This window comes from Octodon degus, unplaced genomic scaffold, assembly GCF_000260255.1.
Source record: "Octodon degus isolate 3935 unplaced genomic scaffold, OctDeg1.0 scaffold00176, whole genome shotgun sequence".
NCBI lineage: Eukaryota > Metazoa > Chordata > Mammalia > Rodentia > Octodontidae > Octodon > Octodon degus.
Window position 1 is genome coordinate 4,994,931 of NW_004524752.1, and position 24,763 is coordinate 5,019,693.

The 24,763-nt window shown below is 47.2% G+C and overlaps 1 protein-coding gene across 13 annotated transcripts in view; it reads left to right on the plus strand.

The window, feature by feature from the left end:
* The window catches only part of Sec16b (SEC16 homolog B, endoplasmic reticulum export factor), a 56,843-nt gene extending 32,409 nt beyond the window's left edge, over positions 1–24,434 (plus strand). For 9 of the 13 annotated variants that reach the window (XM_023703585.1, XM_023703584.1, XM_023703586.1 and 6 more), the window contains 16 exons: positions 2,915–3,012; positions 4,828–4,909; positions 8,088–8,205; positions 9,609–9,720; positions 11,129–11,234; positions 13,168–13,308; positions 14,465–14,578; positions 15,339–15,411; positions 16,919–17,209; positions 18,001–18,068; positions 20,556–20,708; positions 20,903–20,995; positions 21,400–21,478; positions 21,640–21,719; positions 22,611–22,709; positions 23,328–24,434. In XM_023703585.1, the coding sequence (XP_023559353.1) occupies positions 2,915–3,012; positions 4,828–4,909; positions 8,088–8,205; positions 9,609–9,720; positions 11,129–11,234; positions 13,168–13,308; positions 14,465–14,578; positions 15,339–15,411; positions 16,919–17,209; positions 18,001–18,068; positions 20,556–20,708; positions 20,903–20,995; positions 21,400–21,478; positions 21,640–21,719; positions 22,611–22,709; positions 23,328–23,399 (1,779 nt within the window). In that variant the 3' untranslated portion in view covers positions 23,400–24,434. Of the gene's footprint in view, positions 1–2,914; positions 3,013–4,827; positions 4,910–8,087; positions 8,206–9,608; positions 9,721–11,128; positions 11,235–13,167; positions 13,309–14,464; positions 14,579–15,338; positions 15,412–16,918; positions 17,210–18,000; positions 18,069–20,555; positions 20,709–20,902; positions 20,996–21,399; positions 21,479–21,639; positions 21,720–22,610; positions 22,710–23,327 lie in introns of those variants that run through there. The other 4 variants (XM_023703588.1, XM_023703592.1, XM_023703593.1 and 1 more) reach the window with 4 other exon arrangements.
* Positions 24,435–24,763: the final 329 nt, after the last annotated feature.

Genomic DNA, 24,763 nt, shown 5'->3' on the forward strand with positions numbered 1-24,763 from the left:
AAAGAAAGAAAAACTACCACTTTGAACGTTGTGCCAACGTCCAATATGCTTTGTCGGCAGTGTCTAAGAGTGCTATTTCCCCGCGTTCTCACCGATCCAAAGTATTGTCAAACATTAGACATATGCCAGTGTGAAAGAGAAAAATATATAATTCAATGTAGTTATTTACACTTCTGTTCTTAGGAATGAAGCTAAATATTTTAAAATCTGAAGCTTTTTTGTCATGGTTTTTCTACACTTTTCTATTGAGTCTTTTATTGTCCTGTGTTCATTTATTGGAACTTCTCATATTTTTAAGATTTTTTTGTCAAAATCAAAACTTTTTAGTGGTCATATTTAAGAAACCTTTCCATATTTCAATATGAATTCATAAAAGTGAAGCCGAGGTACTGTAATGACTCCACTTTCATGTTTAGGTATTTAGTCTTTTGATTTTTTTGTGTGATGTTCTTTTTTAAGTGAGCTTGTGATGTGACACTCAGGAAAAATTAATGGGATCAACTTATAACCATTCTTCATATAGTCACTTTATCCTGGGAATTACCGTTTTACCTGTGATTCTTTTATCTGGCAAATATTTATTAGAAACTACTACTTTTCAGGCATTGAACTCAGTGGTACATGCAGAGATAAATCAATTATAAACCTTTAAGACAGGTGAATCCTGACCATACAAAAAATAATAAAGGTGGAGATCTAAAAATATTTTCTATGTGGCAGATACTTGCTTTATATTGACATGCATTATCTTATTAATCTCCATGGAAACTGAAAGTTAGGCTCTACCCTTATTGTATGTGATTACAGATTAGGAAAGGTAGTAAGGGACAGGGTCAAGGCTGAGGTCTGGGCAGCCTGGCATGAACTGAAGCTTCGCTACCTACCTCAGCTCCTTTCACACCTGGACCAGAGATGTGTGAGTGAGGGCTACAAGCACTGCGGGGTTCAGAGTGAGTAATGAGGAGCTGGATAACAAAACAACAGTCTGCATTTCCATTTTTTTATTTTTCAATTCCCACTTCATTTTTATTTTTATTTTTTCCATAATTTTATTGAGAAACAAATAGCAATGAGAGTTTCAAACCAAATTGGTAGGACAGTTTCAATAATTAACACATTGCATACATTCTTCCTAGTGGTTAATTGCTGTATAAGATGCAGACATGATATCCTATTTACAAACACCATTAGAAGAAATCCCTCTATTCATTAAGAGAATGCAACTATATATCTATCCTAACCATTTTGAATACACAGATACAAAATGGACATTCACCCGTATCCCTTTTTTTTTGGTTAAGTTCCGTTATTTGAATATTATAGGTGTGTAAACTCAGCAAAATATTCTAAAACAGTCCGAATGAAATACCTTGGAATTAATCTAACTAAAGAAGTCAAAGACCTTTTCAAGGAAAATTACAGTACTCTTAAAAAAGAGATCGTAGAGGATTCCATTCCCATTTGACGAGGGTAATAGTTCTGGAATTATGCAAGCCTGCCAACTTGTACAATATGTAAGTTCTTAATTTCTTTACTTATTCTTGAATAACTTTTTTTTTTTTTTTTGGCGGAACTGGGGATTGAACTCAAACCCTTGCGTTTGCCAGGGAAGCACTTACTCTACTGAGCCATCTCCCCGGCCCCCTTGAATAACATTTTTGAAGGGGCAGGTTTTTGTGTAAGCTGGTGATGCCTAGCTAGGCATTAATAACTCCCTTCCCCCTTTCTCAAATCAAAAGGAAACATGAAATAGTTAAAATATATTATTTAAAAAGTGATCGTTGCTGTCTTATCTTACTTGCTTTGGCTGTAAGGCTGAATTCTCTGTTTCTTTAAAAATTCATTCTTTGTCTTTCTTTCCCTTTCTCTCTCCAATAAGATTACAATGGAAGATGTTGGGATAATCAAAGAACTTGGTGATGGAATTACCTCAATGACTTGCTAACTGTAAATCACATTTTTGGGTGCAGATGTCAAGAAATTTATTAGTACCACTTCCAAATTTTACATATAAATTGGTCCTTAGTAAATCTGAAAATTGAATTGAAAGGTGAATGTGTGTATGTTTTAAATTTTATAGCTCTATCTCATATTACTCAATGAATAGTGTTACTAATTTGACCTGCAGAGGCATATGATAGTTAATTTAGTTTTTAGTTCATTAATTACTTTTAGCACTAGTTAGGCGGGCCAACTCCTATGTATGGTGGCTTAAATATAATTCCATTTATGTAAAAATACTGGTCCCTTCATGATATAGTGAGACTCAGGATATTGCAAGTACCACCCTCATAGAGTCTCTAAGGTTTCCCAGGAGTCCTCTCCATTCCAGCAGCCAGATGGGGAGAGCACATGGAAGAGTTGGTGTGGGTGGTTTTATGGGCCAGACCTTGAAGTGGCATCTGGCACTCACATTTCCATCCCATGGTCTAGACTCAGCCATACCCAGCTGCAAGGCAGATGGGAAAATGTGGTGTAGCTCTTTGTTCAGAAAGGAGAATGTGGATTGTGGAAGGAACCACCAGTCTCTGCTACAGTTATTAAAAAATGCACTCTATCCTAATAGCCTCTCATGAAGACTCCTTTGCTACTATCTGAGCTTCATTCCTCAGGATGAGTGCTTTTCTCATTTGTGTTACATAGGTTCTTTTAAGTATTTGGTAATTTTTGCTGAACAGTTAAAGCTGTCTGGGACCCATGCCTGGGGAAGGTAATGGGGTAGAATAATTGGTGGTTGGAGATGTGGACACCTGCAGGAAGATCCTTCCTATGTGCACAGGAGACTCAGTCTCTCTGGCAGCCCAGACTCTACTGCTGAGGGTGCAGCTATAGAGCCTACAGTGGGGAATTTTTTGGTTTTTATTTGGGAGAAAGTTGGACAAGACATTGCTGAATGTGATGTTTTGGTTTCCAGGAGGCCTTGGAGTGGGCAATGAAGAACCACTTGTGGGGTCATGCTTTGTTCCTAGCCAGCAGGATGGACCCAAGGACCTACAACTGGGTCATGAGTGGGTGAGTCTAGCTTGCAGAGGAGACCAAGAGAGCAGAAATCCATCCCCTCCAAAGGTGGGACATGGTCAGGGTAAGAGAAAATGCATGCTGTGCAGAAAAGCCCACACTCTGAGCTATTTCCAATTTCTTTTTTCAGAGCCAGACAGCATTTCTCTTCTCCAGATTCTTACAACCTAGAGGCAAAGGCATTCTTTCTATTTAATAAGTGGAATAAAACATTTAATCATAGTCCCCAGGATCAGAATTTCTGAAATCCAAGTCATTTCTACATTTTAATAATCTTTGGGAGGGGCTGTGCTAGATAGTTCCATTAGTGAAGGAATGGGAGGACATTCAAGTCACTTGATGGAGCTTTGGGCGTAAGTCAATGCCTCATACTTAGTGTTGCTGTGGAGATGTGAATATTAGGTAGAGGTACAGGGCTGCAGGACCATGAGCTGTGGTAGCGAAAGATGTCATAGGATTGGGAACTAGAAGTCAGTGTCTTGGTGGGGGGCTATTGAGACTGTAGAGGAGGGCTTGGTAAGAAACCACAAAAGCATACCAAGTCCCAGGTGCCAGCCAGGGTGTACTCTGAGGAGAACCAGGTAGGGCTCACATGGTGGAAAATATTCAGTATTGAGAGGAGGTGGTAGGAAAGAACTGTTGTAAAAGGGTTTCTGAATAAACTTCAGGCTTCAACTTGCACCCTGAACGGCAGATGTGAGCGGGGGTCTCTCCTGCAAGGAGCAGGCTGGGGCCAGACCGTGAGAAGGATGTCACCTCTGCACATTTATCTCCTAGTGTGTGATCAGGCTCAGTTTGTGATCCGACTTAGGTTTGAACTGGCCATAAGTCCCAGGAGGCAAAGAGTTGGGTGAGAGCATGGACCGCTCCAATGCAAGCTTGATCTGTGTTCTTAGTGGCTGTCATCCTGCCTGGTAGCCCATATTTCAGGATGGCCCTAGCTGTCTCTTTATTTCTCTAACCTTCACTCTTCCGGGGGACGAGCAAGCTCGCTGAGTACTTCATTACACTCGGAGCCTGGAACTGAGGAGCGCTGTTATGTCGAGTGCTCTGAGCTCCTGTGGCAAGGGTGCTATTAACTCAAAACTGGTGTTCTGAGGGACGATTTCCCCTTGGGTTTTGAAAATGAACATCCCACGACCCCAGGATGTAGCCTACATCTTGCTACAGAGTTTTGCCTTGGGCCATTGAGTTTTGATGGGGCCCAATGAATTGTGAAAAATATCTCTTACCGAGTATGCTTAAATCTCAGATCAGCTGTAGAGCTTATTATATCCTTGTTAAGCACATCCCGTGGTTTGCCATCAGCAGGATCATTTCTGGTCCCTGTTCCACGCCTTTCTGGTTATTGAAAATGGCCATTTAGAGCTTGGCAGGGAAAGCTCCGTAGACCAGGGCTTGTGCTGAGGCAGGAAAATGACCCTGACAGCTTTTGCTTGGTATGGAAGAAACTGCAGGGGAGGAAAGGCCCCCTGAGAAGAGCCCCAAGGAAGCAGGGGCTGCTTTCCAGGGGCTTTTGAGATGTGTATGGGTTATTTTGTTGGTAGAAGAAGGCCCATAGAGATGCCCACTTAAGAGTTAGGGCGTTGGGGCCTAACTGCAGGAAATGTCCCCCACCAGTGGACTTGTGCTGAGAGAAGATGCAGCTGCCCTCCCTAACAAGGATAACGTAGAGGTACAGCAGAGGGCAAAGAGACGCACCTTCCAAAAGGAACCACTGGCTTCGAATGGAAATGCGCAGGGCCTATGTGCCGGCCCTGGGCCCAGACCTCCGGCTTGGGCCCCACTGACTGTTCTTTCTCTCTGCAGCTTCACCAGCACCCTGGCTCTCAACGATCCCCTGCAAACCCTCTTCCAGCTCATGTCGGGGCGGATTCCACAAGCAGCCACGGTATTCTCCGGAACAGGCTTCCTTCCACACCCATCATCTGAGGGAAGGGTTGAGGGTGGGGAGGGGATGTCTCAGGAATGCAAGGATGGCTTTCAAGGTACAACATGAATAACAACAGTTTCTTAATTACCTACCATGTGCCAAGTGCTTTGATGAACATTATTTTAGTCACTACATTAGAGGTAGGAGTTAGCATTCCTAGTTTCCCCTCAGATGTAGAAACTGAGATAGAAAGGTGCAAGAAAGAGCAGGGAAGATAGCTGGGTGGTCTAGGCGCCTGCCTGGCAAGTGCAGGGTCCCGGGTGAGATCCCTGGTACTGTATGCTAGTATACCTGACGTGCTACATTTAGTCAGCCCCCAAATCAGGCATGGTGGCACACACCTGTAATCCCAGTGCTGGGGAGGCTGAGACAGGAGGACCACTAGGAGTCCGAGCTGCTTAGTGAGACGGACCTGGTATCAAATAAATAAATGAATAAGGTTTAAAAAATTTAAAAAAGAAGAAGAAGGAAACAAAGGTGCAAGTGGCTCAAGACCACAGGGCTAGGAAGGAGTCAGGTCAGAGTTGGCCCAGGTCTGTGTGACTCTACATTTGGGAGACTGGAAATATCTCAGGCATCAGCCTATTATTTCTTTCTTTTCTTTTCTTTTCTTTTTTCCAGAACTGGGGATTGAACTCAGGCCCTTGCGCTTGCCAGGGAAGCACTTATTCTACTGAGCCATCTCCCTGGCCCCCTGAGTGACTCTAAAGACCTCAGTGTGCGCGGTACCACAGCAGCCTGCTCTGCTCTGCACAGCAGGAGCTGAGGTTCTCCAGTGGGGCTACCCCATCTTCCTGGGGGAGGACCTCCCTGGTGCATTTCTGGCCTTCAGAGCCAGACACGTCAGACTGTCTATCTTTTGTAGTTGCATGTGGTTGAGGAGAAGGCTGAGGCCCACCTGAGAACTTTCCCATTACAGCAGATGTGATCTTTTCACTCCAAACTATTTGAATTTTTTAAAACTCAGCTTTGTGCTTTTGCTTCATAGAAGCAACCGCTCAGTGTCTCCCTCTTTCCTCTTGAAGGTACCTTTATTCAATCACCATGATTTTTGGCAGCCTTTTTATTGAATTGTAGTTGGATTTTTTCTGATAACTAGTTTTATTGAAAACAGAGTTTTGCTTTTTTGTCCTTATTACTTGTAGATAATTCCAAGAAAAGGGAAATTATTATTTTTCAGGCTTTATCATTGAACTAATGGGCTATTATTTTTTTGGGAGGTGAGTTGCGACAGGGTCTCCCTATGTAGTTTAGTCTGGCCTTAAGCTCATGATAATCCTCCTGCCTCAGCCCTCCAGGTGCTGCTGGGGTTACAGGCGTGCATGAACAAGCCTGGCCAATGGGCTACTTTAAAACAGAGTATGCCTCACAAGTCAGATGAAATGTCTGCTGTACAGTGAGATTGTGTCATGTTATGAGGTTGTAAATATATAAAATGATAGAACCAGCTGTGGCTTCACTGCAGTGGTAGAGTTAGCTAATTTCCCATACTTTCAGGTGAGCAAGCCAAGGACCAATAGAGTTATTGTGAAAATTAAAGAGAGGGAATATCTAGACCTATCAATATCCATGCTTGGCCCATGGATATTAGTTCATAAATGTTTTCTTGCTCTTTCCCTTTACCATAAATCTGTTATATAGGGCTTATTTTTTCTGAATCACTAAAGTTGAACAGAGATAGACTTACATGTTCTTTTTTAAAAAAAGGAATTTTTTTTTTCTGTTTCCTTTAGATCCAGCACAAGAGGCTTGGCTTATATGTTAAACAAGCGTACATACATGTGCTAGCACTTGTGAATGCTGGCAGGAAAAATGCTCAGCACAGGGTACAGTTCATGGGCCAAGCCACAGGGACAATGAGAGCTGCCATTACTGCTGTGACCCTTCTTGGTCTTGGTCCTCTTTCTTCTTCTTCATTTATAACATTTTCTGAGTTAGACAAGAATTAAATGTAACACAAGAGTGGAAAAACATTCTTTTATTCATTGAGATATTTATAAACAAATAGTTGTGAATAGTTTTGACCTCCAGACGTTAGTTACTACTGTCAACCTCCTGTTCTACCCATCGATGAGGCAAATTAGAGTTTGACAGGCTTGAAAATTATTTCTTTCCTCTGCTAAGTCTGTAGTCCTGTGTGTGTGTGTGTGTGTGTGTGTGTGTGCGTGCGTGTGTGTGTACCTAAGATCAAACCAAGTGTGAAGCACTATGCTATGTGCCTTACCTTATCTTACTAAGAACAGCAATCCTGGTATAATCTCCATAGGAGGCATGCCTGAAGTGAAATCCAGACCCTGTGTTGTTTCTGTGACATTAGGTTTTGGGATTTTTTGGGCAATACTGCTGAGCTATCTCCCCAGCCCGTTAGGTTGCTTTCACACTGACAGTTTCCTCCCTGGAATTTGCCTTCTTTTAGGGGAAGGACTGCCTGTAGCAGCCTCCCAGGGCAAGTACCCTTTAAATAGGGCATCTGCTCATTTCTACTTCTCTACTGACTCTCTGCTGCCCTCTTGTGGGCTCTGCTGCCTCTGCGTTGTCACCAGAAGCAGGAGGCAGGAAGCAGGGGAAGTTGAATGGGGTCTGAACTGTTAGGTTTGGTTTTCTTCTTCTTTCGTAGTAACTGGAATTAGACTTAATAAGGTTGTGTGAAGGGTAAGTAAGAGGATGCAAGTAAATGGACTTTGTAAGGCCAGAAAGCAGTAGGCATTTGGCAAGACTTTAAGCAGCCCTGTATTATCCTGACTTCTGGGATGTACTAATCCTGTCTCGTCTGCTTGTGAGCTGAGGATGTTTGATCTTCATTCTCATACTGAAACATCAGTCTTATTTTTTGTGGGGGTGGGTTTGGCTCTATCTATTTGGGGTAGAGGCACTGGAAAGAAATTGGAAAATTAGTTTATCTTCAATTTCCTTATGTATATATGTATGGATGTACATGTCCATTTGCATCTATCTGCCTTTTATATTTCTCAGAGTTTTTTGAAAAAGAGAACTGTAAATCAGTAAACGACAGCATTGCAGGCAGTATAATGGGCGTTTCCCAAACTCCTCCAAACCAAAAAATAGACGCAGTGGCCTCTTTTACCTATATTTTTGGGCAGTAGGTAATCTTCATTATTTTTCTGCTATTGCCCAGTGCTGTGGGGACAAGCAGTGGGGAGACTGGAGGCCCCACTTGGCTGTGATTTTGTCAAATCCATCTGGGGACCCGGAGCTGCATCAGCGCGCAATTGTCACGATGGGCGACACGCTGGGTAAGCCTACACTGTCACTGCTCCTTCTCTAGGGTAGGCCAGGCCAACTTTATGTGCCTGTCCTTAGATTTTCAGAATCTGAGCAGGGCTGGAGTCTATGCCCAGGCCTCTTCCAGGTCCAGGAACCTCTGTTTTGGGATAAGAAATTTCAGGGAAAGGAGTGTCCTACTTGTGTTGTCTCTTAGAGTTCCCACTGTAAGCCAGTGCAGGCCACACGGAGATGGCAGTCTATGCTACAGAGCCACTTCCCAGTGGCTGACGCTCCACCCCTGGGCGACACTCTCTCTACATGGTGCTAACCCAGGGGACATCTCTCCTCCTGTGGCCATTAATGCTTCAGTGACCTAGCTCAATCAGAGAGGAAATTCCGTGTTTGCCTGAACTGCCCCAGTAGTTCTGTAGTCTACTTCTCTCATCGCTGTGAGCATGGCCTTACCAGCTGTTAGGAGGTCCTGAACGTTCCAGATCAGCGCATCCAGAGCTCGGGCAAAGGGCAGAAGATCTAGAAATCTCCAAGTTTCTCGTGGACCTTTGTGAAATGGGGCCGCGTGAGACTTGGCACAGCTGTGCGTAAGGTTGTGCCGAGTGCTGCCAGTTCATGCTGCACTCTTGACAAAAGGGAGCCGGTGTCTGTTGAGCCCTGCTTGGGTGCCAGACACTGTGTTAGGTATTTTACCGACTCAAATTAATTTTTTAAAAAACATCTTTTTAAAAATTTATTTGGTACAGGGTCTCACTATGCAGCTTGGACTTGTAGAGATTCTCCTGTCTCAGCCTCCCCAGTGCTGGAATTACAGACATGTGCTACCATGCCCGGTTTCAGGGCTGGCAGGGCATGCAGTACCGGCACTCAAACCTGGGTCCTTGTGCTTGCCAGGCAGGCGCTTAGACCTCTGAGCTATGTCCCTAGCTGCTTTAAATTAATTTTGAGGCAATGAAAAATGCATAGGAGAACACTTGAAAATTGGGAACAGTTTGGTAATTAATTTGATTTTTATGAGGACCAGGAAAGCCCTGCACGGCTTATGTTAGCAGGAGCTGCGATTATACCCCAGAAGCCTAGCGCAGGAGTTGCTGCTCTCGACAGTCCGTGTCTTTGATCAGACATGGGCATCTCATCCATTCTCATCCTGAGGAAAGACTGAAGTGTTTAGAAAATGCCTGATGAAAAATCCACTGGGGCAATGTGAAGTAACGACTGTGGAGGGAAACGACATGCAGTCCTGAGATGGAAAGGGGGGGGGGCGGGGCACCGGAGGCTCCTGACTGAGAAGCTTGTTGGTTTAGTCTCCCAAGACTCCCCGCCCCCAGCCCCCACGTCCACCCTTTCATCTGACTCTTGCATGTAGACAGCGGGCACCATGGGTGGCCCCTGACGGGGCCTTGCTCTGCTCTTCCTGCAGCCGGGAAGGGGCTAGCCGAGGCCGCGCACTTCTGCTACCTTGTGGCTCACGCGCCCTTTGGCCACTACACGGTGAAGACAGACCTTCTGGTCTTGCTGGGCAGTAGCCACAGGTATGTGACCTTCAGGGGGAAGGAAATGGCAAGGATGTTGCCCATGAAATTCTTTTAGCCCTTGCTGCATTCATGGGGCCATTTTTCATTCTCTGTAAATTGTTTTCCTGGGCAGCTCTGGGTGAGAAGGTGAGTGCTCGGGACCTCGGGCTCCAGGAAGTGGCCGGCCTAGGCCTCTGGGTTGTGTTGTGCCCTTCTGGCCACTGGGTGGCACCCTAGCTCCACAACCAGACAGCTCCAGAAACAAGGTTTCCCGTGTGGAGGTTCCGGTTCCGCTAGGCAGGCAGGGCCTGCGTTGGTAGCTCACCAGAGCCAAGTGGCAGGTGCAAGAGGTTTACCTTTAGTCCTCCGACAATGACTGCGTACAAACTCCTAAAGCCTCGGGTGGTGGTGACATCAGGCTTTTCGTCTGGGAAAACCATCCGAGATCCTTGGAGAAGGACTAGATGATAGAAGATCGGACAAGCAGCTCCCTCGCGGGTCCTCTCTGTTCTGGATCTCTCTATCCCCTTCCGTGTAAGGGTTACAAACGTCTTATGTGGCTCTGGCAGCTCACTTTGCGCGATTTCCTTTGTTACAGATTTACCCAATGAAGAAGGTATATTTTCAACCCTCACTTATAGAAGGGATTTCTGAGCACAGAGAGGTTGAGAAGCTTGTCTGGGGTAGCACAGCTTGTGTGCTGTGTTTGTCACTGTGACCCTGGCTGCCTACTACTGTGGTGATCCACCTGTCGCCTAGCCCAAGAATGTTAGGGATAGTACATCTCCCCCTACGTTCATGATAAATGCGGAAATTTCTGGAGATCAGGTCCTGTCTCCCAGGGATTATATAGTGACTGTGAGTTTGGACATCTTGGCGAGGTGTCAGGGAAGAGACTTGGGGCACGTGGGGCTCTTGAGGCCCTTGGGTCATGCTTGCCTGTTCCCTTTCTCGCTGGCTGAATGCACATCTGATGGAAGTATGATGCCTTCTGCTTGGCTCTCCTCCCTTCTCACCTGGCTGGCTGTCCTCAGTGCTCTGTATGGGCCACGGCCGCTCTTCTGTGCTTGCATGCGTGGGGGGCATGGCTTTCTTTGGACACAGTAGGGTTTAGGTCTCAGAGGCCAGCTCTCAGTGTATTTACAGGGGGGACCTGGGGCTCCACCCTCTGGCAAGGGAGCTGGAGGAGCCCTTCCTGCTCTCTGCCTCCCAGGCCCTGTGCAGAGCTCTGTGCTGCCTCTAACCCAGGCTCAGGACAGTGGAGGGAGACAAGGCCACACCTGTGCTGGGGCTGGGGGTCACTTTCCTGTCTTGGAGCCACTAGGACCAGCCTAGCATGGTGCTCCGGCATGTGCCCATCTCCCAGGACCCACCCACCCCACCCTACCCATTTGTAATCTCTTGTGTTTTTTTTTCCCTGGTGTAGTCAAGAGTTTTTGAAATTTGCAACCACTGAGGCTATCCAGAGGACGGAAATCTTCGAGTACTGCCGGATGCTGGGCCGTCCCCAGTCTTTCATTCCTTCGTTCCAGGTAACAGAGCCCAGACAAGGCTCTCTGCTTAGCCATGTCAGCCGGCTGTGAGCAGCCTGGTCTTCAGCTCTGCTTCTGGCATGTAGTACCTGGGGCTAAGTCATCCACTGCAGTTTTCCTCATTAGTGAGGGAGTGGGAAGGTTTAGGATTTCTCTTCATGTCCCCTAAAGGTCACATTTAACAGTATGAAAGCAAAAGCTTGTGGAGGCCCCTCTGCTGAAGGCCCCTGCTCCTTCCTGCCATGAGCAGATCTGTGCTTGTGGTCCTGGGCCCAGGCCACACTCTGACCTCAGCACCCTCATGCTTCTTGCCACCAGCGCCATTCTCTGCTGCCCTCTCCACAGCCGACCTGCCTGGGAGTCAGGGGTTCCCACCTCCTCCCTGCTGTCCTTGGCCCACAACTTCTTTTTTTGCCTCTCAGGGTTTGCCTTGTAAGTAGCATCCCAGCTGCAGGTCTGTCCTCTCACCTCAACATCTCTGCTTAGTGTCTTGTCACCTTAAATTTACAACCACAGATGCTGACCTCTCACCATCCTCCTGTCCAGTCTCCTGTGTGGTCCCAAATCCAGCACTGTGAAGCCTCTTCTGTCTGCTCCTGCTGTGGGGCTGGCGTGGTGGCCTGAGGTGGTTCATTGGGGGCTGGCTGTGCAGGGAACTGGCATGAGGTCAACCTAGTTCCTTTCCGTCACAACCTGGAACAGTGCCGGGCATACAGGGAGGGGACCTCCACAGCACTGGCTCCAAGGCCTCAGCTGACATCTAACCCGCTTGGCCCTGCATTTTCTTTCCAAGGAGTCTGATCTCTGATGGAATTATCTCCTGAAGGCTGAGTCCTTTCCTGGTGGTGCTTTGTGTCTCCTTCAGTGTACACCAGTGAGAGTACACACAACAACAATAACACAACACACACCTGTGACACACAGAGACAGTCTCAAAGATGAAGTATTGTATTATAAGGAGATAATCTATCTGGTGTGATCATTTAAGTTTTGCCAAAGACCTATCTTGTCCAGCAAGTGAGCGCCCCCTTGTGGCTCCTCTACAGGCAGGCTCCTTTCCTTTCCCTTCTCCATTCACGCCACCTTTCAGTTATCTTGCCACTTCTGGGAGCCCATAGCAATGGCATTGGCCAGTTTTATTGCCTGTGCTCCCCATGCTGGGGTTGTGCATTATGCTTCTTGTTTATTAGCTTTAATTCTGTGGAGCAGGCATGATTATCCACCCCATGGCCCTTTATAAAAGAAGAAACAGCTTCAGAGAGGTGGCATACTATTCACTCACTTCTCACACAGAACATTTGTTCTAGGCACTTTATGTGGATTATCTCACTTAATCTTCACAACCACCAACGTGAAGGCGGTATTATTATTCTCATGCTGCATTGAGGAAACTGAGGCACAGAGAGGGGAGGGAAGTAGCCCGGGGTTCCCATTTGCATGGCCTTGGATTTGCTTGGTTCCGGCTGGCATCACAGTCCTGTGCTGACCTCACTGTGGCCCTGCTTCCACAAGCCTGGCCTGCTTTCCTGAGTTTGCCTGCGTTCTGTACTAGGCCACGAACTGCCTGTTCCAGTCTTGTTTTGCTTTCGCTTATGTGCCCTGCTTCTGTGTGCCATAGATCTCGGGCTCTCTGGGGATGGGGGCTGCTGGTAGGAAGCACTGCAGTGCCTTCCCATGGTGACAAAGGGTCCGGGAGGACACAGGCAGCTGATGGGAGCCATCCCTGCTTTTTTCTCTGTTCGGCAGGAGCTGCAGGCTAGAGCTGTGCTGTGCATAGAGCAACTGTCCCAAATGGCAGGGGGCCCTTGCTATTTGGATGCCAGAGTCAGCAGAAGCTAGCGGTCAGCTGCCTTCCAAGAGGCCTTATCTACCCTTCTTCTGTCTTTCTATTCCTGCTGGGTGGACTTATCATCGGGCCTGTTCTTCTTCACAGGTGTATAAGCTCCTCTATGCTTCCCGTCTGGCGGATTATGGTCTGGCATCCCAGGCCTTGCACTACTGCGAGGCCATTGGTGCAGCTGTCCTGAGCCAGGGACAGAGCAGCCACCCTGTGCTATTAGTGGAGCTCATCAAGGTGAGTGTCTCAAGGGTTCTCTGCAGGTGTTTTATCTCCAGTGCTCAGAGAAAGCCGTTGTTGAACGACTTACACTCCAAAGTTCATCTTCTTTGAACATGCTGCAAAATTGGAGCCCATGGCTGTCTTTGACCATGTATGCATGCCCCGACGTGATAAGCAGAAGCCCAACATGCACAAAAGCCTGAAGTGCTGGGTGGGGGTGGTGGGGTTCAGGGACTGAAAACCAGGCGTGTGCTACTCGGGGAAATTCATTCTTGCATCTGTTTTTCTGGTACAGTAAAACTGCGTGCTATGGTGGGCTGTTCTAATTACAAAAGCCAGGCTTAGAAAACATATTTTAGTGATTAAAACAGGAAATGATCCTTATTAAAATGCTTTTAAATGCATGGAATATTTTATCACATGTGGGATACATTTAAAAAAGAAAACAGAAACATATCATCCCTTAGTTCCTGGGGAAGAAACAGCAATCAGGCAAAGAGTTGTTCCAATTAATTGAAGAAAATTCCATTAGCTAGAAAGTCGCAAGGCAGCCTACCCTTAAATTTTTGTTTTGCTCTCCATGAGGCCCTAGTGTTGAGTCTGTAACCAATAAGATTTGTGGTGCTGAGCCCTCATACTCTGAAATGTCTACCAGTACCTTGACGGTTCTCAGAGCTCGGGGCCCCCATATGAGTGCTCAAGATGTTTTGTGGACATAATACTGGACTAAAGATCAAATCAGAATCAACATACGAAGGAGCACGGGCCTCACCTGGGAACTTGTCAGAAATACAGATTTCAGCCTTGCCCAGACCAACTCAGTGAGAATTAGCAGTTTGATCAAGGGCCTGATTCCCGAGTAGACCAAAATCTAAGAAGCCCGCTTACGTAGATGACTTTGCACAGGGCGTGAAGCTGAGTCACTGCTTCTCCTCGTGTTTTGTTTAGTATTTCATACCAAAATGAGTTAATTGTTTATTTATATTGCAATTTGGGGAGGGTAGCTCCTGAAATTTGAATTTGTTATTTCTTGATTACTTTTATGACTTGTTCTTCCTCCCTTTCCCTGCCTGGATTTCCCCTTTTCCCCATTTCCTTCCATGTCCTGGGTTACTGCTCTTCTTGCCCCTCTCTTGCTTTGTGCTACGACTTGTCTGGAAACCCGGCACAGCTTGCGGAGAAACTGAAGCTGTCAGATCCTCTGGTTTTAGAAAGGCGCCCTGAGGACAGGGACCTGGAGCCAGACTGGCTGGCACAACTGCGGAGGCTGCACTGGGAGCTGGAGGTGAGTAGGGCAGAGCTGGGGCGAGGGGGCTGGGCCTGCCCTAGCCAGAAGATCCGCACAGCAAGTCCACGCCCTCACGTCACTGTGAGGGCTCCTGTCACTGGACACACAGGCTGTGTCCTGGGGACGGCAGCCTCTGGGCTTCCCCCTGCTCCTCTCTCCCCGTGCAAACCTTTTCCTGCTTGCAGGTGACATGGCGGGGAGGGGAGCACTCTTGTCACCCTGCTCTGAGATCGCAGGGAATGTGCTTTCTGACCATCAAAGTTCCCTGTCTCTGTGGAGCAGTGGATCACAGTGGAGCTGTGTCACTTTCATGTAATGTGGGGCAATTGCTTGAAAGACTTCCGGGCCTTTCTTTTTTGTTCTGACAATTGCAAAAGCTGCTGGCCATAATCAGAGCAATAACTGGAGCAGGGCCTCCCCCATTTTCTTTCTTCTACTTTGAAGAAAGGATGAAGTAGGTTTTTAAGACCACACCTGGCCTTTTCTCCCCCTACCTGCTGTACACTCCGAGGCCAGTCGAGCCCCCGCCATTTACCCCTCTCTGGGGAAGATAAATAATGCTATGGCTGTTGATCTGCTCACAGCAGAGCGGGGAGACCCTTGCGTATGTCCCTTGTGTGCGATCCTGGTCACAAGGGGAGCATGTCACTGAGGTTCCCTTACCTTGTCACTGCCAGTGGAAGTTTCTTGTTGACCCCATTCCCAGTCCTCGTGTTTCCTTGTGCTGCTGCAAAGCATTCTACTTTATTTTGAATAGCAAAAGACAGCGGGAGGCCTCGGGAACCCTCGGTCTGCTCGCTCAGGTATTTCCGGAGCCACAGGAACGCCAGGTATGCAAGATGCTGAGCTGACACTCAGACCGAACTAAAGGAGAGCAGCTAATTTAGGGAGCGCCTCCTCTTCCCTTCCCAGGTGTCCCTTGTCCTTGTACACCTGGCCCTTTGGCCCAGCAACCTCTCTGCCTCGCTCCTGCTGGGCTCATGTGCCCAGGATGCTTCTGACTCTCCGGCTACACCAGTCTCTGCTGCACAGTCCAGGGCTTGAACACCTGAATGTTTTATAGGCTGCATTGCATTGTTAGCTACCTGTTTCGTCGGTGCTAGTACCTTGCTCCCAGCTGTATATGTTTCTTGAGGCCAGAGACTGCAGCTTACATGTGTAGTATGTTGGTGTGGGAAGCTGTGAAGGTTTGAGTGTTCAATAGCCATAAGACTATGATGTAAATTGTCCCCATGTGTCTTCACAGTGTCCCTGCTCCTCCCTCAGGATGCCTCTGGGTGGCCTGTCTGTGGGCCTTCAGTCCCCAAGTTATTCCCGTGATGGGTCTGGAAGGGCTCTCATCTCTACCCTGCAGGCCATTTCTCAGCCTCCTGCACTTCATCAGGGATGAGCACAGGGAAGGGCAGGGAGCAAGGGCCTTGGTTAGGGCACCTGGCTGCTGCCCAGCAGGGTCTGTGGTGCTGCACTGTGAGGAGAGCTGCCCTGCATGGCTGCTTCCGACGGGCCCTGTCTGCTACTCCCTGGGGTGGGTGGGACCCTCGGCCACGCACTTCTGGCATCCACACTTTTGCTTATCTTAGTAGCACTCTGATCTGGGATTTTCAAATTTTATTTTTTATTAGTGTGTGTCCGCGACCAATGGTTCTGTTTCTGGTGGGGAGTTGGTGCCTGTCCATGATGCATCTTCATTCTGCCCCTACTCTCCTGCTCTTCTTCTTGTTCCTCTTCCCATTTGCAAGAAGCCTCCATTTCCATATTTTAAACTGAAAGCTTTCTATGTGCCAAGTATTCAACTGCATAAAGAATGTCTTAAAGGAGGGAAAACTTACCCCAAAATTGAAAAGTGGGGAGTTAGATGGGAGATGAGGTGGTAAGTTGCACTTTCCCAAGCCCTCAGGCTAAGTGGCATAGGTCATACAAAAAGTGAGGGACATAATTCTGTAAACTGTGGTGAGAGTTGTTACAGTTATTCCGTCCTCCCTCCTTCCTCCCCTCCTGCTCCTCCCTTTTCCTCTTCTCTTTCTTCTCTCTGTCTCTCACCATCTTTCTCTTTGTCTTTCTCCTGCTGTTTGTCTCTGTCTCTGTCTCTATCACTCTGTCTCTGTTCTCTGTCTCTGTTGCGCCCTGTCTCTGTCTCTGTCTCTGTCTCTCTCTGGTACTAGGAGTTGGACTTTGCTTGTCATTATGTTAATGAAAGCTGCATCAGCCAGCCAGCCAGCTCCTATGACTACTTTCTGACTGCTTTCGCAGAGGACAAGAGCAGGAATGTTTTTGGTGTCTAGTCTGCAAATGCTGCATTTCCCGTCTCACTTCTTTCTCTTTGTCTATTGTCCTCAGACTCTTTCTACCCGGATCTTTCAGGACGTCAGGCCTCTGGGTCCCATTCAGCCCCAAGGCCCACTCCTGAGCAGATGGGCCCAACCCAGCCTGGCCCACAGCAGTCCCCTCCCCTTATGGGCCCCTTCCCAGCAGAAGGAGGTACCAGGCACCCCGGGGTACCAGCGCCTCTTTCTGTGGTTCCTGAGACTAACCATCCAGGGACTGGTGATGGTGGTGGCAGCGTGGCAGTGATGGGGGCTCCTGGAGGAAGAGCCTGGGAGGAGACGCCACAGATGTATCCTACCTCTGGTAAGATGTCAGCAGCTGGCACCTTGGCAGTGAGTCCTGGTGCAGAGTGGGAGGAGGGGGAGATGCCTGGCCAGGGGCGGCAACAGGCCGAGGAGGGGAAAGATGCAGATGGGGGTCAGCTCTTCACTGAGGTCCTCCTTGTCATCAGCCTCTGTACTGCTGCTTTGCCAACACCCTAAAGAGCAGGGCAAATGTGGCCATTGGGTCCCTGTCCCCTGACCACAGGGTGTAGAGGGGAGAAACTACAGGGACATAAAGAACGTGGGAGCCCTGTCACACAGGCACTGCAGCCCAGGCCAAATCTTCCTTCTGAACCAGTCTTGTGCCCAAGAGCTTACAGTCAGGGACCGTGGCAGGGACTGAGTTTCTGTCCTGCTTCCCACTTTCCCCAGGGCCATGAGACCTTAGACAGCGTGGGTGGAATGTGGGGGAGCAATGTGGGAACCGTGCGGGAAGATGAGCACTTAAGCCATTGAAGATGAGGGCCATGGCAAGCTGGAAGGGAAGGTGGAAAATCCTGGGATCGAGATCCGAGTTGCGCTGACTTCCCAGATTCCTAAAGAATGACCTTGATGTTTGGGGCTTTGACTTGGGGCTGATTGCATGTTCCAAGGTGGCTGGGGTGGAGAGGAGCCACACAGTCACTTACTGTGACCCACTGTTGCTGTGGACTCTAAGCTCCTGCTGCATTGCTGCTTGGTTAGGGAAGCCACTGTGTCCCTGGTAACCGTCTTCTGGACAGTGGCAAAAGCACGCTCTTAGACTTACTGTGTTTCTCTTTGGTGTCACAGGAGAGAACACAGTGTCTCAAGAAACCTCCCAGCATCATGATGGTCAGAGTGTCATTCCCAAACGTCAGGTAAGACGCTGAGTCCTGAAAGGGGCAGCTGCCCGCGCTGACAGTGTTGCTGCTATTCTCTCACTGGACTTGGTTTCCTTTTTTTTTTTTTTTTACTGGGGATTGAACTCAGGCCCCTGTGCTTGCCAGGCAAGCGCTTATTCTACTGAGCCATCTCCCCCAGCCCCCAAAAGTTCAGAAGGATTTTTTTTTTTTTGGGCCTACTCAGGATGCCTTAAGGGCATGTCTGGTAAGGCATGAGGATCTGGGGATCAAACCACAGAATTCTGAGCCTGACTGCTTTGCATAAGCAGGCACTTAAACAACTGAGCTAATGGGCAGGCCCTCTGGCCCTGGTTTCCTAACCATGTGCAAGTTCTTTGCTCTTCCAAGCTGGGCATGTTTCTTCTTGTTTCTTTCCACGTCATATGCTGGGAGCTGGGAAGGGGACTGTGTTCTTGTGCCTGGTCCTGCCTGCCTCTGACCTCAGGAGGAGGCAGCGACAGGGCCGGTTTGGTTTTGGCTTCGTGGATCTCTGTCCCTCTGCAGCCCCTTCTGCTGCACCAAATGCTCGCCACATCCTGCCTGGTTGTAGAATACTCTTGATATTTATTTCCTGATTTTAATCTTGCCTTGGTTTGTGTCAAAGAAAGATTCATATTGCTGTAGCAGTGGCTGCTTGTCTTTTCCTCTCAATTCAGCTGTAAGGTGTTGGAGGTGCCCGTGTGGAATTAATCATTCCACCTAGCTGTTGACTGAATGCAACTCTTCCTTCAGAAATGGGCAGCTTTGATCCCAAACTTAGGATTTTCTCCAGCTTTTCTGGGTTAGAATGATGGTATTACACAGCTTTTTCAAGTAGTGTTGGGGCTTCAGGTCTTTAAACCCTTTTATGATTTACTATTTTTCTTGTTCTACAGAAAAAGTAGTACATGATTGTTATAAAAAATGAAAAAATAAACTATCATATAAAGCCCCAAACTCTATGGTCCCACAGCTAAATATTTTGGTTCCTTCCATCCATACATATGGTGTGATTAAAACATATGGTGGGGCCAGGGAGATAGCTCAGTGGAATAAGTGCTTGCCTGGCAAGCACAAGCTCCTGAGTTTGATCCTTGGTACCACAAAAACAAACAAACAAACAAACAAACAAACAAACAAAAAAACATATGGTGAATCTTTAAATAAAACATTTATTACAATAAAAGGCATTTTCCCATTAATCCTCAAAGCCCTCTCCTTCTCTTTGAACACTTTGTCCCATCCTTCTTGTCACTTTCTGAAGCAGTTCTGGCAGTCCTCTTTGGGACGCTTTTCAGTTGCAATGTCATTCTGCCTCAACATTCTGAATTGATTCAAAACAGTTTTTAATGATCATTTTGACCTTGGGGAAGAGCTAGAAGGCTCTTGGTGGCAGATCTAATGAGTAAGGCAGATGAGGGCATGCCGTCATGTATTCATGAGCCTATTTTTCACCAGGTAATGCTCCGCAGCACGATGGCCTTAGACAGGTTGCTTTAACATTTCTGTGCTTAGTTGTCCTATATGTCAAAGAGATGACAATAATGGCACCTGTCTCAGAGATCTGTGGTAGGGAATAAATGACTCACTGTATGAAAATACTTAGATCAGTGCCTGGTGTTTTATAATTGCTGTGCTCATTAGACTAAAATAATGGAGCTTTTTCTGTATTTTTGCCAACATTTGTACCAATTATGCTTTATGGAGAGTGTAAAATATAAATATAACCCGAAACGGCAGCATGTTGTAGAATTGTATTTGTGTGAGTTCCTTAGATGAGGTAAAGTGGTAGGAATAGGAAGTAGAATAGAATGGTGGGAACTGGGGGCTGGGGGTAGGGGAGGAGGGGAGGACAGAGCTTCCGTTGCAGGTGGTGAAAAAGTGCCAGAGATGGAAGGTACCAATGGTGGTACAATACTCTGAGTGTATTTAAATCCATCGTGTCACACACCTTACGGTGGTTGTAGCAGTAAGCTTTATTGTAATGCATATTGTACTATAAAGGAAAATTAATATGAGAGGTGTAGGCATCTTCTGCTCTTCTCTGGGGAGGGCACTGTTCACAGTTGGTCTTGAGTGAGTCTGTCAGAAAATAAGTTCTAAGATGAGTTAGGTTCCCTGGTTGCTATGTTTTGTTTCTTGGGGGTGGGATTGGGCAGCCCCTGCAGGCCCTCTTCTTCTCTAACAGTGGCTTGCATTCCACAGGCTCCAGGACCTGAAATAGTTCTGGAAACAGTTTCCAGAGAGACCGCATAGCAAACAGAACTTCCTATGGTTAGGGACAACTTGAAACCTGGGTTTAGGACTAGCCTTGACCTGTAACCTGAGGTGAAGTTATTTTTTACAGCTAAACCTTATTTTCCCCTCAGTAAGATCTGATCCCCTAAGGGTACTCCCTGATTTGCTGAGTGGTCAGGTGGGAAGAACATATGCTTTGTAACCTGTCAAGTGCTACAGAAATGTTCATTCTTTTCAAAATTCCAGGTACTACCAGCTCCCAGAGCACGAAGTTTCTCTGAGAACTCCAATGTCTCAGTCCAGGAGGATGAGAAGGCATCTTCTGATGAAGCAGATAAAAAACCCTCCTCAGATGCTGTGCATGGAGAAAAGTCAGGAGGTGTGAAAGACAACACCAAGGTGGGGGTCCTTGTTCTTTTCTTCCATCCCCTTTCTCCCATCCCATTCTCAAGTGGTGGAGCAGAATTGGGAGTCTGGACCACAGCTTTGTCCTCTTCCTTCCCTTCTCCCTATCTCGTACCCGGGGAGGCTAATCTCATGTTCAGTGTGGAGAAACAAATCCACAAGCCTTGCAAATTCCCCTTTCTCTTCAGAGCTCAGGATTTGGCTGGTTCAGCTGGTTTAGATCGAAGCCTTCCACTAGCCCATCTGAAGAAGACTCAGTATCAGACTGTAGTGACTCAGAGGTAAGCCTGTGGCAGGGGTGGGGTACACTCCCTCACAGGCTCTCAGAGGAAATCTCCTCAGCTCCGTGTAGTTCCAGGCTGCCATCCTGCTCTACCCCAATCTGGATAAAGCTGAGGCTTTGTGTTGGGAGATTAAGTGAAATAAGTTTGTTCTAAGTATGAGGGAAGACTATGAAGGTCTTAAAAAAATGAGGATGAAAAATTTTAACTGTGGAGGGTTAGCAACAGAGCTAATTTGGACTATTGACCAGAGGAATGGCAGGAGGAAAATGATGTTTTAAGGAGAGAACCCCAGTGACAGTTGTGGGTGGGAGCCACCATTATGGCTGTAGGAATACCCAGAGGTTGGCATGAAATTATCAACCAGAAATATGTCCAGTGTTGCCTTTTTTTCCTCTACAAAGCAGCTGTCACCTGTGGTATCTTCTCCCCACCGGACTAGCCTCTCACCGACACTGCCTCTTGAGTCTCCATTCCTGCCAGGTACTAGTACTTTCTCCAGGGGCACAGATGCCCATAGCCTCACGCCCTCTGGTTGGTCCTCTGTGGTTCTCTTGGTGCTCCTGGGGCTGGGTGGTACCTTCCAGGGGTGGGCCCTGCTCAATGCTGAGCAGAGGAAAGCACTCTTACTCATTGCCTTGTAGGTGGTAAGGAGCTCCCAGAAACCTTGTCCAGTGGAGGCCCAGCCGAGAGCACTGGGATTGGAGGGTCCTCAGGGCTTGAGGTGAGAGCCTACGGGCCAGAGAGGACTCCCGCAGCTGCTTATGTGTGTGAGGACTCGCCTTTCCCCACGACCTGGAGATGCTGCCCTGGGAGTGGCTCCTGCAGAGGGAGCATGGGTGAAGCTTCCTCAGGCTGCTGTAACAGAGTACCCCAGGCCAGAGGGCTTAAACAATGGGAATTTATTTTCTCATAGTTCAGGAACTAGAAGTGCAAGGTCAGCATTTCCTCTGAAGCCTCTCTCCATGGCTCAGAACTGGCTGTCTTCTCCCTGTGTCTTCACGTGGTCTCTCTCCTCTGTGTCTGTGTGCACTTTCCATGTCTGGTTAGCCACCCACATGCCCTCTTTAATGTATCTCATCTTCAAGTACAACCACATTCCAGTGCACTGGAGGCCAGGTCTTCACCAGATGAAGTGCTGTACAGCTCAGCCCATGCAGTCCTTAGGACCACCTCTTCCCCTGTCTCAGAGGGACTGGAGTTCACTGGTGCCCTTGACTGGGCTAGGATAAATGCTTCACAAGTTGTCCGCGTAGCTAGGGATTTCATACCTGTTGCTAGGGAAGCATTTTTACTTATTGAAGCCTGGTTTGAATGCTCTTGTAGTATTTTAGGATTTCTAAAGAGTCTGCTATTGCCTTTTCTGTTGCACCAACCTGATGTATTGTGGCTTTTCCTTCTCACTTGCTCCAGGTGACAGCCCTGAGCCTCTGCTCTGCCACCCCAGGCCCAGGTATTCACCGTGCCTGCATGAGCCATGTCTGTTTGCTGGAGATTTCCATAATTTTCCTAGAAACCCTTCCATGCACTTCTCTTGGCCAAAGTAGATGCTCAGGGAAGACCTGGGCATTCTAGGAAGTAGCCACAGACTGGATTTTCTGTATTTCCATCACAGGGTGTTGCTTCTGAGCCCTACTCCAAACCTGGTATCCTGCCTCCTTCTACTCCCTTGAGTGGGGCAGTTCCACTCTACAATCCATCTCAGGTTCCTCAGGTAAGGGTGCATCCCAGGGAGGGGCAGGGGCACAGCATTTAACTGAGGATGCTGGATTTGTACTCCCATTTTCTCACTTGCTGCATGTGAGTTCTCAGGCAAAGATTTAACCTCTATAAATCTCAGTTTCTGCATTTGTACGTGGATTACTAGTAGCTACCCCATGTTCTAGATTAAAAGCACTTCACATACAAGGATATGTATGTGAAGTGCTTTTAATCTAGAACATGCTCAGTAAATGAGCCTGATATCATTATTTCTCTTGACCTGTATAGGCCTTGAGATGCCAGAGCTATAGATGGTGCTGGTATCAGTGATGGGGTGCAGAGCTCCTCCGTGCTGTGCCTGGGATCCCTGTAAACTCAGAGAAGCCTGGCTCCCTGCACCTCAGCAACTTGGAGCAGGCTTAGCCTTCCTGATATATCACTTGGCTTCCTTTCCTTATGTAGTCAGATTTCTTTACAGCATAGTTAAGAGGTGAAGGTTGATCATTGGAACTCAACCTTGGGAAGCCACCTGCACCTAGAACATTTTAGAGAGACTCATTTTGCCCTTGCTTAGGCCAACCAGCCATGCCAGGGGCTGTTCTCTAGTGCAGCAATTGTTCTTCTTTTCCAGCTCTCCATGGCTACCAGCCTGAATCCACCAAACCGCCTAGCTCAGCGCCGCTATCCAACCCAGCCGTGCTGAGAATGACCACCTCTCCCGGACTCTTCCCACCTGGAAGCAGTTTCTATGTTGTTCTCCTTTTCTCGGCCTCCCATTGACTTGGTCATATTCAGGTCCTGAAGAGGATCGTACTAATCTGCTATCTTCACTGATACTTGGAAGGCCAGGGACTAGAACTTCTCATGACATAGCTGAAGCTTAACTTCAGAGTGGTGGAATTTATTACATTAGATGGAAAATTTGGGAACTAACAGCAGCCTGGAAGTGAGCAGAGTCATGACAGCAGCACTTGAGATGGTGGCATTGGAGCCTTAGGAAAATTAGGGCCCCAAGATTCCTACAGCTAGAATCAATAGTGATGCCACCAGGGCCTGTAACAGGGTCTCAGAGCAGTATTGCAGACTAACTTTGACTTCTTTTTCAGTCCCAGTTATTAACTAATAAATGGCTCTAGTTAGCAAAGTTTTTATACTGAAACTTGATTATTCCTACCCTTCAATGATTCCCTGTTCAATGACATTTCAGCAATTTTCCTCCTGGTCCTGGTTTTGTACACATTTTCTATGTGGTTTAGATTAATTATATTTTCCTCACTTTCTTAGCTGGTCCTATTTTTTCACATCCTGGCATCTGGCTATCAAGTTAGATTGCTGTAGGCATCATATTGTCATGGTAACTACTGAACCTAATGATGCAGATGGATGGAACATCAGTGTAATAAATGGTGGAAAACATTTCCTAAAAATTCATCCTTTCCATAAAAATGGAGGAATGAGTGCCTGGTGTTGTTAATACCTCCCTTTCTACCTCAGGCCTTTGCAAATTGATGTTCGGAGGGTCACTGGAGCCAGAGGGAGGAGGAGGACATCTTGGAAATTTCCATTTCCCCTTGCAAACCAAAAATAGGACTGATTCTTGCTGTTTGTCAGATTTGCTGAAAATTGCTCCTCACAAAGAACACTTTTTGTATGTGTAATTGTACATACAGGTTTTGTACTTTAATGTACTATGGTTCTGATGTTGATAGCGATTAAACCCAGATAATTTTATAGCAAATGCATGTCTCTGGCTGATTTTTTGCACGGGGAGAAAAGCACATCGAAGGTCTCTTCCCTGAAGTCATTCTAATAATGGTTTCATTGTGTGAGCAGGTGCGAATAGCTGGAAAAAGCCCTTTGTTAATGAAGAATCTGGGGACCGGTTCACTAACTCCCAAGTCTATTCTAATGCTATCATTTTTTTGCAGTTAGAAAAAAACATAGACAAAAGCTCCTCTGACACAAACCTGTCATTCCACTAACTAAATGCTGCATATTCTGTTCCCTGAGTTTTCTTCACTTAGTTTAAATTAGAAAATGCATACATAAGTGTTTGCACCTAGCAGG